Source organism: Anabrus simplex, chromosome 4 (assembly GCF_040414725.1).
Source record: "Anabrus simplex isolate iqAnaSimp1 chromosome 4, ASM4041472v1, whole genome shotgun sequence".
Taxonomy (NCBI): Eukaryota; Metazoa; Arthropoda; class Insecta; order Orthoptera; family Tettigoniidae; genus Anabrus; species Anabrus simplex.
Window position 1 is genome coordinate 278945790 of NC_090268.1, and position 15791 is coordinate 278961580.

Here is a 15791-nt window from a genome sequence, read left to right on the forward strand (position 1 = left end):
AACTAGTATATTTTATGCTTATAGAAGCATTCAAGAGTATCCTAGTGAAGTCACCGCTCGCTGAAACGGCAGCTACAAATTTTTAGCTACAGTAAAATCGTGCCCGTAGATTCTCCGAGCTCCATCAGCAGCAATGAATTAGCGTGCCCGTAGTTTCTACGAGCGGCGTCTCCAATGTGTTAAATAGTCCAAGTACAAAAAACGAGTGAGCCATTGTACATGTGGATTATCCAGCAAAGGTAAATGGGAAGGCCACTCTCAGGGCCAATCCTACCAGAAAAGGCTTTGATGTTTAGAAACTAGTTGAAGGAAGGAGATGCTAATTTCACTACAAGGGTAGGCTTGTTGGACAAGTAGAAAAAATGGTGTGGCGTACAGAAACTACAGGTGTGGTGAGAAACTCTCAATTGACTTTAAGGCCATTATGCAAATTTGTATGAAATTTCAAGAACTTGTGAAAAAAGAGAACCTTACAACTGACCAGCTTCATAGCTGTGATGAAATAGGACTCAAACTTCAATATATAACCAGCCAACTGCAAAAAACGTTTCATAGGCATAAAATTGTTGTTACTGGAAAGTCTGCTAAGCCTAGAGAATTTCAACATGTTTCCATGGCAGTGCTACATCTGTCAATTACATTTTTAAAACGGTGTGTGTATGGACCAGGAAATATTCAACAATCTGACCCTTCCAACTAAGAACATCGTATCTACATAATTTATACTATGCAGATACGATGTTCTTAGTTGGGGGGACTAATTGTCATTCTTTTAATGATTTTGAACCATAGGTGAAAAAGTTTCCAATGTGAAAGGTTTGCCATGAAAAGCAATTTTTGCAATGTACAATGTGATGAACTGCAGAGTAAAGATACGAGGGGGGATCAAATGTAAATGGGATTTTATTTTTTATTGAAATTCATTTATTGAAAAACACAAGCAAATTACAATTTATTTTTCCACATACCGGTAGTTTCCCACTTTGGGAAATCTATCAGTCCTGATTGCTATAATCTCTTCTACAACCAATAGAAGGATTGTTCGGGCTTTAAAAAATATAAGGACAATGAAGGACATTGGTAAGGGGTGGCTGAGTCATGGAGTAGAATGAAGTCAGAAACACCTGTTAAGTCATGGAACAAAATTTTGAAGAAAGAGAGTGCATAAAGTGAGGAGGAGAACAACAAAGATGACCAACCATTGTCTAACCTTCTTAAAAGATTCCCAAGTTGCTAAAGCACTGACAAAATGGACATCACAGAGTGGTCTAAAGGCCATTACAGGAAATTAGAGATAACTCTATCATATAAATGTTGAGTGTACCAACACAGCGTGAAAGTGATGGGGATGTGACAATAATGTACCGCCAATGAGCCTCAGTGAGAGGCACAACCTATGAGAGACAGCTACGCATTATGTCAAACAACAGCCCGAGGTGACCCCAATGGACAACCTGCTGTATAGACGGTGGCATGACATAACTACTCAGAAACTGTGCAGTTCATTAAAACATGACACTTGAAAAAAAAAAATGTTTTGAAATGACATGAAGTACGTGGTTTTGTTTTCATCACCACTGAAATAAGCCCTACAATGCTTAACTTCAGTAGTTGTTTAATGTCAAAAGACACTTGTCTATTTCTTTTACTTTCTTTTCTTTTTCTTAACTACTGTGCTGAAATGTTTAACATGAGTAAATTTTTTCACGTTCACAGGTTTCTTCACGTAATTTTTTTGGTCTAAGTTTTTCTATAGTTTGAGGTAGTCTCGGTCCCATCCACCTAAAGTTACCGAGACTCTAATGTATTGAGTTACACCACATTTACGTACGGTAATATATGAGCAAATAAATAATAATAATAATAATAATAATAATAATAATAATTACAATGTGTGTCCCTTCAACTACTAATGGTCTCAAAAAACACACACACACACACACTTGCCATTACTATATGATTTTCTACTGTTAGTTCCTATCTACATTTCAATTAGCATATATCAAAATGTATATACAGTTCTACTTACAACAGCATGGCAGAACACTTGCTCCAGACAAGTTTCTGATTTTCTGTGTTATTCACTACAGAGTTCCCCCAAAACTGGACACCAATCTGAATACATGATGCATGCGAAGTTTCAACAGGAAGAGATGATAAAGTACCCAATATACTACATGTATCATCGAGGGCAGAAGTATTTTTAATTATGATATTCTGAGTTGCCTTTTGACCAACACATGAATTCCTCAGAGCTCGGAAACATTCCGTGATGGCACTGATTACATAGCTGTCTGTTTCCTTCTTAACCACCGAAGCAGCTTTATGTAAAATGGCAACCATTTCTTCCAGTGTAGACTGGCTTATACATTTCCTGAAAAAACACAACAAAGAGGATATCTCAGTAGTAGTAGTAGTAGTAGTAGTAGTAGTAGTAGTAGTAGTAGTAGTAGTAGTAGTAGTAGTAGTAGTAGTAATAATAATAATACAACATTGTCACAAACAACAAAGAGGAAACACATCTGGTGAAATCAGACTTGTGAATTTTTTACAATCTGTTTTACATTGCACCGACACAGATAGATGGTGGTGGTGATTTTTGTTTTAAGAGGAAGTACAATTAGGTAATCATCCTCTCTGAACAAATTAGTGGAAAAGAAATTTAAAATTTAAAAAATCAAATTATTCATTCAACAAAGGAATTTGGAAATGCAGTACAAAATAAAACAAAACCTTATTGAATTAGGCCGAAAAATTACTAATGAATCAAAAGGGAACGTGCGTTCCCTGAGTAACAGTAGACCTACACTTGTAATTTATATACCCTTGATTACCCTTGATTAATCCACTGTCGCACATAAAGCGGATGACGAGATCAGCAGAAGTCACGTCATCGGCTAGTATGCATTCGAGTGTTTCCTGCAGGCTGAGGCTCCATCTTAGGTCAGAGAGATCGGCGCACTCTGTGAGGATGTGAGCCAAGGTGAAATTGGCACCACAAAAACACACTGGGGGGTCTTCCCTCTTTAGGAGATAAGAGTGCGTAGAGCGTAAATGAGCTATCCTCAGCCTACACAATACTATGGCCTCTCTCTCCATGAAGGTTGGAAAGAGGACCGCCACACGGTAGTTGTCTTCTTAATTGATCTCAGCTTGGTGGGAGTTTGGATAGCTAGCCACTCCGATTCCCACGACGCCAGTTCAACGTAGCTGAGAACAAATATCCTTAGCAGGTACACTGACAGATCTTGAAGGTAAAAGTACCGCTTCCTTTGCAGCTTCATCCGCAAGTTCGTTTCCCGCAATCCCAATGTGGCTTGGAAGCCACACGAAAGTGATTCTGGTGCTAGCATCACTTAACCTGGCTAGAAGGTCATGAATCTGCTGCACCAATGGGTGTTGCGAGAAACAAGTTTCAATAGACTGCAGAGAGCTTAACGAATCGGTACGTATAAGAAAGTGGCTTCTTTTGTCATCCAGTGCAAACTCCAGAGCTTCTAAGATGGGGTAAAGCTCTGCAGTATACACGCTACATACACTAGGAAGCGAGATCTTCGTGCTCATATCATCGGTGAGGAAAGAGCAACCAACATTATCTCCGATTTTAGAAACATCCATGAAGATATGTCTCACGGCCGGATATTGGTGTAACCAACAATCATGTAACGAAGTTCTGGAAATACCTCCTATACACGGAGGAATCCATGTTCACCTTGGGTCCACGGAGTAGATCTAGACGGATATCTGGTCACGGAACCAACAACGGAGGTACCTCGCTAAAAGTTTGTTCAAGACAACCACCGATATCGATATTCAAATCACGACACAGGCTATCAATTCGAAAACCAACCGGCCGTGTGGCATTCAGCCGGTTTTGGTATCTCTGGTGGTATTAGGTATTAAAGATGCATTGATAGCCTGGATGTAGCAGCATTTCACGAATTTTGGCAGCATACATAAGGAGTAACTGCTGCCTCCTTATCCGTAAAGGTGGAACTCCTGCTTCAGCGAGTAGGCTGGAAATGGGGCTAGTACGGAAAGCTCCCATTGCCAGCCTAACTCCACTATGGTGAATACTGTCTAAAAGGATCAACACAGATTTTGATGCTGAGCCATAAGGCGCACTTCCATACTCAATTTGGGAGAGGACCGTTGCCGTGTAAAATCGTTGCAGCACCACATGGTCAGCCCCCCACGAAGTGCTGCTGAGAAACTTAAGCATGTTAAGTCTCTCACATGCAGGCAACCTTCAACTGACGGATGTGGAGCTACCACATTAGTCCCTTATCAAAATGGAGACCCAGGAATCTGCAGGTGTCTACCTCTGGTAAGACACTGTTTCGCACGCAGAGCTCTGGTTCAGGATGCACAATCCGACGTCGACAGAAGTGTACTACTGAGGTGTTTGCCACTGAAAATCGAAAACCATGTTGCAGGGCCCATCTGTCGACTCGTTTAATAGCTTGCTGTAGCTGTCTCTCAGCAAACGCCACCCTTCCGGAGCTGTAATTTAGAGCTAAGTCGCCTACATTTACATTTCCACACAGACACACACAAGATGCTATCAGTTGGTACAATGAATTTTATTCACATATTTACACAAATTAACACACACATAACCTTAACCACAGTATCGCAAAACAAAAACACTTCACTTGTAGAATATCAACAAAGCCGCCATCTTTAAACAGTTGACAAATAACAACGAATACCACTGAGGTTACACTTGGAAACACAGTTGAAAACAGATGACTACCGATCAATTCAACATGGAGACTGCCTTAACTTGGCATGTCAGCCACTCTCTTCCAATAACTTCCAAACCACAACTTCAGTAACTTAACAGTAACTCGTTCCACAACACACTTGTCGCCGTCAAGATTGCCTCCTTATATATATGTGCCTGGCCAGGCATTTAGAAACTACATTACAAAAAAAACCTATCTTCCTGAATCTTCCAGAGTGTCCAATTCATAGAAATAGTGTACAGAATATCCTCAATCATTCTAGTGTCTATACCCTTCTGGAAGTTACAGTGTGTTTCACAATTATGGATTACAATTTATATATACAGGTAAGAATAAATTATAATATTAATTTACAGGTATTTACATTAACGGAACTGATATCAACGTCTATGTACAACACATGTTCATGCCATAACCTCACACACAATAGGATCATTCAACTACATAAAGAATAATAATAATAATAATAATAATAATAATAATAATAATAATAATAGTAATACTTAATGACATAACCTCACACACAACGCAATCGTATTGTATTAATAATACAAATACTAACATGATGTAATACTTCACAGCCATATATACAAGTAATAATAATAATAATAATAATAATAATAATAATAATAATAATAATAATAATAATAATAATAATAATAATAATAATAATCATCATCATCATCATCATCAACAGGGAACGGATTTATATGTAAATACATATCTCTTTAGGAAGCTAAAATTAATTATATTTTGCATTATCTTTACGAATCACGACGTGTGGGGTTGAAAAATGGAGTATTCATTTTCCATATTTTGGAGTTTAGCACATATGTTCCACATTATTCGTCATTAAAATCAATATAGTCCATATTTTGGCTAAAAAGTATTAAATTATATTAAATTAGCAGTCCTCTCAATAATGGAAAAATAAATTAAAAATCTATATTCGAAAAATGAATAATTTTAACTGGTCTGCAGGTCATTATCACGCCTGTCCACATCTGGGCTGATAAAATAAGCTGATAAGCAGTGCGAAGAAAGAGAGAGGTTGAGCCCGGAAGGGGTGGAGATCAGCTGGTCAGTACCATGACTATCTGAATCACACTTACAGCACTGATAAGCTGCATCACATAACATTGACTGTGTCTGTGCCATAATTTCGTAACTAGGGAAATCTCATTCATCGACGATGTGCTAGTGGTTTCCGGATTAGTTTGTAATTTGGGCATTCCCTTTGATTGCTTCATAACTCCATCTAGTTCACTACCAGTCATTCACACTTTGAATTAGCAGTGAGACGGATCATGGTGTTCTTGTACGTTCAGTGTGTGCAGTTGTATATTGATATTCATTGAAGACATTAACGTTATTACAATATGCCTACAGTAGCTCAGTCAACCACTTTAAAATTGAAAAGTTACCTATCAGAATTTAAAGAAGATGGTTTATCAACTGACACTAAGATATTATTTTGTAATTTGTGTCATTGTACAGTGACATCTACTCAAAGGTTCCTTGTGCAACAGCACGTTTCAACCAGTAAACACCAGGCTAACAAACAACGAGATTCCAAGCAGAGACAGTTGTTTATGACACAACCAGCAACTTCCAGTGTAACGTCCGAGTTCAGCACCGATCTCTGCCGTGCTCTCATCTCTGCTGACATACCTCTCTTCAAACTGAATAATCAGTGCTTCAGGAAATTCCTTGAGAAATATACTAAATGATCCATCCCGGATGAGTCAACGTTCAGAAAAACGTACTGTTCAGCCATATACGAAGAAACTGTTCAGAAGATAAGGCAAGAGATTAAAGACGGTCCAATTTGGGTTTCCATTGATGAGACAACAGACAAAGAAGGCAGGCTAATTGGTAACGTAATCATTGGTTTGTTAAGCGAAGATTATTGTAAACGGATTCTCTTACACTGTGATGTTCTAGAAAAGTGCGATAACAAAATTATAGCAAAACTGTTCAATGAGGCTATGGGTATCCTCTGGCCACAGGGGGTGAAGTATAATAAAGTGTTACTTTTTATTAGCGATGCCGCACCTTATATGATAAAAGCTGGAGAAGCACTATGAGTTGTATATCCTAAGATGACTTATTTAACATGTGTAGCACATGCCTTTTATCATGTGCAGAAGTGGTAAGAGGCAGTTACCCCAAAGTAGATTTATTGATTTCCTCAGTGAAAAAAGTTTTTCTCAAAGCCCACAGAAGAGTTCATCTTATTAAAGAAATGTACCCAGAGATTCCATTGCCGCCTAAGCCGATTCTAACTAGTGGGGTACGTGGCTGCAAGCAGTTGAATATTATGTTGAATATATAGACTGCATTAAAAACGTTCTGCATGCCATGGACTCTGAAGATGCAGCCTCAATTGAAGCCGCAAAAACAGTTGCCTGCAATACAAGTGTGAGAAATGACTTATGTTACATTCAGCATAATTTTTCATGCATCACAAAAACACTGAAAAGGCTCCAAAACTCGCATCTCTCACTTTCTGAAAATTGTAAAATTGTGAATAAAACTGTGGAACAACTAAATTGTGGTACAGGTAAAGTTACAGATGTAGCAAACATGAAGATGGCCACTGCACTTTCAAAGAACCCTGGATATGAAGAAATGATAAAGGTTGCTGCAATGCTGTGTGGAGATTTAAGTGCGAAATTAATACTGGATTTAACCCCAGCAGATATTGTGAAGTTGAATTATGTCCCCCATTATCTCTTCCGATGTTGAACGCAGTTTCCGTCAATATAAATCTGTCCTTAGAGATAATAGGAGAAGATTCACTTTCCAGTACTTAAAAGAACATTTTGTAATCCATTGTTTTGGTACCAGAGAACAATTTTTTTTTTTTCTAGGGGCTTTACGTCGCACCGACACAGATAGGTCTTATGGCGATGATGGGATAGGAAAGGCCTAGGAGTTGGAAGGAAGCGGCCGTGGCCTTAATTAAGGTACAGCCCCAGCATTTGCCTGGTGTGAAAATGGGAAACCACGGAAAACCATTTTCAGGGCTGCCGATAGTGGGATTCGAACATACTATCTCCCGGATGCAAGCTCACAGCCGCGCGCCTCTACGCGCACAGCCAACTCGCCCAGTTCCAGAGAATAAAAGATTGTGTGTTCTTCAAATATATTAAAACTAGCAAGATACCCGTGCTTCGCTACGGTATTATACTGAAATTTGTAATTGAATGCTTATTGTTTTAGATATATAATCCACCGAAATTCGCGATCTGATTCCTTTTCTGCAAGAATCCGCCAAAATTCGCGATCTGTCTCGTTTTCTAATAGGTTACGGCAAGTTTCCTCCCATTTTTCAATCTTTCTTTCCAGCAATCGATTTCGTACTTCCCGGGCTAGGTCCAGGTATTCCACCCAGTTAGTTGGGTCCCTAAATCTTTGCCATCTTTTCCTATAAGCATTTTTAATATGGATCAAATCCTTCAGGGGATCTGTCGTGGCGTCGTCTTGAGTGCCTTGGCGGTAGCCTACTGAACCCGCGGCCGGACTGCATTCTTAGTCATTAGCCGTCCAGGACCCGTTTCCAGCGTGGGCGGCACATGTGACGATGGTCCAGAATATTATTATTATTATTATTATTATTATTATTATTATTATATGTTCTGGACCCCACAGCAATATGCAAGACCGCTACTTGGCGGTAAATTACATCTGCTGCCATTGTCATTGTTGACAATGTGACCAGCACCATTGTCGCGCGTAGGCAAGTGTGCGGGATTTCTGGCGATACGAATGGCATACCTCCGTGTATTATTGACCTTATTATAGAGGTGAACAATTTAACGGCCAATCTCATTCCTACGGTTTATTTCAAATGTGTTTAAATTTTTATTTATATGCCAGGGGAATCTACTGTAATCTAAGAACGTTCTCCGAAGGAAAAGATGGCTGTTGAAAAAGAACCGAGGAAAGATTAAAAATGATCGGTTTATGATCAGAATAAGTACATCGAAAGTCTACAGCCTGTTTCCTATCATTCGACAGGATCAGAGATGGAATGAATAAAGCCCAATCTAGCGGCGACAATAGGAATTGTGCCGGCTGCCGAAGCTCCCCTCTGGGGCAATGATCGATGAGTGACAAATGAAATGAAATATTGTACAGTGTTGCTGGAATTAATGATGACAGGGAAAGCCGGAGTATCCGGAGAAAAACCTGTCCCGCCTCCATTTTGTCCAGCACGAATGTCACGTGGAGTGACCGGGATTTGAAACACGGAACCCAGCTGTGAGAAGCTGGTGCACTGCCGCCTGAGCAACGGAGGCTCCTTATAAGTACATTATGAACTGTAAAATCAATTGGTCTCACCTTCTTTTACACCCCACCGCCGTTAAGTTTATTTACCCCCCCCCCCCAAAAGAAAAGACAACTAAAAGAAGGCGTGTTTCTTTACGTTTAATGGAGATTCCAAATACCAATGTTCACGTTTATTACCTTCAGTTTAGAGATATAAGTATCCCCTTAAAAATAATTCACTTTTTTTAACTTCCTTTCACACTACCCCCCCCCCCCTCACAAAGTGATATTAAGGCAAAAAATACTTGTTCCTTTAATAGGATAGGATCTTCTAAATACCAGTTATCACCACTCTAACCTCTTCAGTTTTTGATTTATGTGTCCGCATGAAAGGAATTCAACTCCTTTTCACTCCAGCCCCCCCCCCCAAGATTGTTTCCCCCAAAAAACGCGCTTTTCTTTGTTTTTAAAGGAGATCAAAATACCAATTTTCACGCTTGTAACAACTTTTGTTTTTATTAGATGTATGTATTCTCATACAATTAAGTCAATTTTTTCAATCCTTTAACCCCCCAAACCCCCTTCATTGGATTTTCCGAGAATACGCGTTTGTTTACTTTTAAAGCAGATTCCAGAAATAAAATTTCACGTGTGTAACATCTTCATTTTTGAGATATCAGTAGCCTAATTAAAATAATTCGACACCATTTTCAGTCACTTTTACCCCCCCCCCCCCCCACTACCCAAGTGGTATTTCCGAAAACTAAAAATACACGTTTCTTTATTTTAATAGAACAAAAAAATTACCATTTTTCACTTGTGTAACATGTTAAGTTTTTTGAGATATACTGTAAAAATTCTCATTTCAAAATTTCACCCCTTTTTAGTTCCCCTTAAGTGGAGTTTCCAAAGACAAATCACCTATGTTTCTTTGCACTTACAGGAGACTCCAAATACACACTTTTTAGGTCTGTAACATTTTACACTTCTCAGATATTCTGTAGATATAGTCGTTCAAAAAATTCACCCCAATTTGCCACTCCTGTTTAACCGCCATTAATTGAATTTTCCAAAAGGAAAAATATACGTGTTTCTTTATTTTTAAAGGAGATCCCATTTACAAATTTTCAGTTCTGTAATATCTTCAGTTTCTGAGATATATGTATCCTCATTAAAGGCATTCAACCCATTATTTACCCTTTTACACCCCTCCTATTGGGATTTAGAGAAAACAAAGACATACGTGTTCCTTTATTTTTAACGAAGATTCTAAACACCAATTTTTACATCTGTAAACGTTTAAAGTTTTAAGATGTAGACACACTCATTTTAAAAATTCACCCCCCCCCCCTTTCACCCCCCATTTTTGGATTCTCCAAAAACGAAAAAATATCTGTTTCTTTATTTTTAAAGTAGATCCCAAATACCAATTTTCAGGTCTGTAATATATTCAGTTTCTAAGATATAAGTATTCTCTTTAAAGGCATTCAACACATTTTTCACCCCTTTTCACCCCTCCTATTGGGATTTTCCGAAAACAAAAAATACGTGTTCCTTTATTTTTAACGAAGGTTCTAAATACCAATTTTTACATCTCTGAACTTTAAAACTTTTGAGATATAGATGCACTTATTTTAAAAATTTACCCCCCCTTTTCGCCCTCGCATTAATTGGATTTTCCAAAAACAAAAATATATGTGTTTCTTTATTTTTGAAAGCGATCAAAGGTACAAATTATGAGGTCTGTAATATCTTCGGTTTCTGAGATATAAGTATTCTCTTTAAAGGCATTCAACCCATTTTTCACCCCTTTTCATCCCTCCTATTGGGATTTTCCGAAAACAAAAAAATACGTGTTCCTTTATTTTTAATGAAGATTCTAAATACCAATTTTTACATCTCTAAACTTTAAAACTTTTGAGATATAGATGCATTCATTTTAAAAATTCACCCCCCCTTTCACCCTCGCATTATTGGATTTTCCAAAAACAAAAAAATATGTGTTTCTTTATTTTTGACAGCGATCAAAAGTACCAATTTTGAGGTCTGTAATATCTTCAGTTTCTGAGATATAAGTAGCGGTATCCTGATTAAAGGCATTCAACCCCTTATTCACCCTTTTTCACCACTCCTATTGGGATTGTCTGAAAACAAAAAAATACGTGTTTCCTTATTTTTAAAGAAGATTCTAAATACCAATTTTCACATCTGTAAACTTTTAAAGTTTTGAGATATAGACACACTCATTTTAAAATTTCACCCCCCTTTTCACCCCCTTAGCGACGGAATATCCAAAAATCCTCTCTTAGCGAGCACCTACATCTTAATATGAATATATCCCCAAACTTTCATTTCTTTATGTCCAGTAGTTTTGGCTCTGTCAGTCAGTCAGGACAAGCTACTTTATATATATATATAGATGAGAAATGCACATTATGTTGCATGTTTAGCTTCTTTGAACTTTGATATTAAATATAAATTAATGTTATATGTGTAATTTTAAGTCCATATATAATTCCATATTTCAATAAAAACAACTAAATATATATGAACATATTTCAATAATTATTAGTACATATAAATCCATTCCCTGATGATGATGATGATAATAATAATAATAATAATAATAATAATAATAATAATAATAATAATAATAATAACCATAATAATTCGAGCTCGATATCTACTGTATATTAGTTTCCCATAGGTGAGAGAACATTGTTTTCAAGTTATACCTATTATCGCACTTGCGTCAACATACAACGATGGAACGACTGCGGGCCCAGCAGCGGCAACTATGCCGTTGATGGGGATTGCGAACAGCGTGACACTCATTACAGATACCTGAGATACTCTATTTTCCTGTACATAATATTGAGAAAATGCATCCCCTACTCGGACTCGAACGAGCCAGAGGGACATGAAGTACTCAATAAACCTTGGCAAATTTCCCTGACATCCCCACTGGTGTAGAGTGGAGAGAATTCCATATTGCCAGGTAGTATTGTAAGCTTTCTCCAGGTCAAAAAACATGGCGACTAGGTATTCCTTCCGGAGAAAGGCCTCCTGAATGGTGCTCTCCAGTCTGACCAGATGATCAGTTGCAGACCGATGAGAGTGAAACCCATACTGGTAGTTAGACAAGAGCCCTTCCTTGTCCATGGCCCACACAAGACGCCAATTAACCATCCTTTCAAACAGCTTACAAAGGCCATTTGTAAGGCATATTGGCCTATAACTATCCAGGAGTTTTGGATCTTTACCTGGCTTGGGAATTGGTATCACAATTCTCTGACGCCATTGAGATGGAAACACTCCCTCGCTCCATATTCTGTTAAATAGGGTGAGGATATCCTTGAGACATCTGTCACTCAAATGCTTCAGCATTTGATTGTGGATTTTGTCCGGTCCAGGAGCCATGTCTCTGCATAGCGCGAGTGCACTCTGCAACTCCTACTCCACAAAAGGCACATTGTAGGGATGCGAAGCACTAGAGGCAAAAGAGAAATGGTGTGACTCTGCTTCGTGATTAATTGGAAGAAATGCAGAGTCGTATCTCCCAGAGCTGGACATATCTGCGAAATGAGACGCAATGTGGTCTGCAATGACTGAAGGAATTGTAACTATATCTCCATTAATGGTGATTCCGGGTACTGGGGGCACATTCTGTACTCCGACAATACGGCAGAGTTTTGTCCACACTTGTGATGACGGAGTATGTGCCATCATGGAAGACACATATTTTTTTCCCGCGTAGCTTCCTTACTTTCTCGAATCAAAAAATGGGCCTTCATGCACAGACGCTTAAATGTGATATGACTGGCCATCATAGGATTCAGATGATAATGCTTAAAAGCCCATCGACGATCACGTATGGCCGCTGCAATTTCGTCCGTCCACCATGGGACCTGCTTCCGGCGACGAATACTGGACAAGGAAGGAATTGTTTCCTCTGCAGCAGCCAAAATTCCAGTAGTAATGGAAGAAACGTGGTCATCAACAGAGTCCAGCATATCATTAGCCATCGCTGCACGATTCAAAAATTCTGGCCAATTTGCCTGCCGAAGTAACCAGCGCTTCGGTATTTTGGGCTGTCTTTGATTCAAGAGAGATGGAATTATTGGGAAATGGTCACTATCACAGATGTCATCATGTACTTGTCACCGTAGCAGGGGAACTAGTGCATGGCTGCACAAAGTGGCATCCATGTGTGAGACTGTGCCATGAGTGCTGCTGAAATGTGTCTGTTCCCCTGTATTAATGGAAATTCTAAGTTCCCATGGAGGGAATTAGATATTTTTCCACCAATAGAGCATATCAAAAATCAGATCAGCACGCAAAGATCGAACAGGTTTATCAATCGCTCGAGCATCCTCCCCCTAGCACAGGAAGACGGAGAACCCCAGAGTGTGTTATGGGCGTTCACGACTCCCAACATGAGGAAAGGAGGAGGTAACTGAGCGATTAAATCTTGTAGTGCAGGGATTTCAAAATCGTAGCCCGGTGGAAAGTACACGTTGCACACAGTTGTCATTACTGGCAACGTTGTGCGAACTGCAATTGCATCTAACTGAGTACGGAGCGGTACTTCCTCACTGAAGATATCGGAGCGAACTAGGGTACAAACACCAGCCCGGTGGAAAGTACACGTTGCACACAGTTGTTATTACTGGCAACGTTGTGCGAACTGCAATTGCATCTAGCTGAGTACGGAGCGGTACTTCCTCACTGAAGATATCGGAGCGAACTAGGGTACAAACGCACCCAGTCACCGCGCCATCTACAGTTACTCTGCCTTTAGAATAAAGACAATATCCTCTCATAGTCGTGTCATGTCCAGGTCTCAAACGAGATTTCTGTAGACAGACTATGGAAGCCGCAGTGACGGTTATAAGCTGACGTATCTCAGCTAGTCGACAGTGATAACTATTACAGTTCCACTGCAATAGTGCCATTGTGTGGACTGGTAACGTAACAAAATTTGGACAAATACTTGCCCTTCTTTCTGTAAACTACGTTCCATTTTTCACCTCTTTTTGTCATTTTCTAATTTTTCATCGTCACCATCCACGACAATGAGTGCTGTTTTATTCACCTGGACCAATACTTTAATGCTGGTTTGAATCTTAAATGATATTTCTGAGAAACCAAGAGTATTGTTTGATTTTTTGATAGCGTTTTTCAGACTTAGTAATAATAATAATGTTATTTGTTTTACGTCCCACTAACTACTTTTTAAGGTCTTCGGAGACGCCGAGGTGCCGGAATTTAGTCCCGCAGGAGTTCTTTTACGTGCCAGTGAATCTACCGACACGAGGCTGTCGTATTTGAGCACCTTCAAATACCACCGGACTGAGCCAGGATCGAACCTGCCAAGTTGGGGTTAGAAGGCCAGCGCCTTAACCGTCAGAGCCACTCAGCCCGGCTTTCAGACTTAGAAAAGCTTCCAATAGCAAATTAGTTTTTCATAGCATACAAAAAAACGTTCTCACGCCACGCCCTCTCGCCGCATTGCCCTGCATAATTCCCCTCCCTCTTCCCTCCTTCCTTCATTGCCATTGGCTCCGGGCCCCTCCTACTCCTTCTCAGTGCCTCCCTTGTTTTGCTTCCCCCTCCCTTCCCCTCCAACGTGGGTGCATTGGTCACGGTGTCTTGCGGCTCTCAGTGTCTTCCCTAACGTCTAATAACACATAATATATACGCTCCCAAAGGTGAGTCTCTTATTCACGTAAATTTTTACGACAAGATTTTTAAAAAAGCCTTTCTTGATATTCTTTTCTTTTTTATTTGCTTCAGGTCCTAGTTTGAACCGAGAACAGTACCCTGGAAACACGGCGTCCGCCAAAACTTTTCATTAAAAAGATCTTGTTATCTAATACTTAAAGAAAGCGGCTATGTTAGAGAAGACATATGTTTTATCACGCAAAATAGGAAGTTACGTCTTTTGACTGGTTGTGTTATTTTAATGACAGCCATTTTTAACCAATAGAAAAATGGTTTCTTAATTCTTGCACTGGTTACTCTAATACTCAGTGAATGTTTAGCAAGTAAACCTTTTACACGTATGTTCTTAGAAAATTAAAATTATGCTCTTGGACTTTTATGATAGTGAAACGTTGGTTTTTGTCCGCACATGGTTTAATGTTTTTAGATTCAGAGGACTTTTATCAAGAGGACGCATATTCATAGTTTTGAGACAGTTGGTGCTATTTTTAAAGTTTAGGTTATACTTTAATGTTTATGGATCCCATTTTTAATTAGGTCTTGCCAGTTTTGTAAAATTTGTATGTACTTTATGCATTGTTTATTGTAACTTTGTCTATGTATATTTTTCTTATTTTTGGCTGATGATGATGCACACCAGCACTGAAACCGGTACCGAGTATAATAAAATGTTATAATTTTTCTTATAACATTATATGGTATTGAATAGGTGGACCTCTCTTGTTTCCATTAGACTCCATTGTCTCCTCAGTTGAGGGTGTCTTGGAGACCGAACACTCCATAGATGGTGAACTCTCAGATTTGGAGCAGTGGGCCTTCTTTCTGGGAGAACTGGATTCCCCAGAAAGGGATCGAATCAGAGGCCGTCCGGGCCTCTCAATCTTGCCCACTGTTTTTTTAATCTTCGAAGCAGAGCCAGGATTGCCGGCCTCCTTAGGGGATCCTGTGACCCACAGTGGGGTTGGAGAAGGCTTCTTCTACTTTTTCCCCTTCTCCTCCTTTATGATAATCTGGGCTTTGGTAGGAGGACTGGAATTCCCAGCC

General features: G+C 39.2%; 1 protein-coding gene across 1 annotated transcript in view; it reads right to left on the minus strand.

Moving 5' to 3' along the window:
- Positions 1-15791, minus strand: part of LOC136871873 (ataxin-10) — a 109412-nt gene that overhangs the window by 72189 nt on the left and 21432 nt on the right. Inside the window, exon 2 of the mRNA XM_067145529.2 lies at positions 2030-2374. Within this exon, the coding sequence (XP_067001630.2) occupies positions 2030-2374 (345 nt within the window). The remainder of the gene's footprint in view (positions 1-2029; positions 2375-15791) is intronic.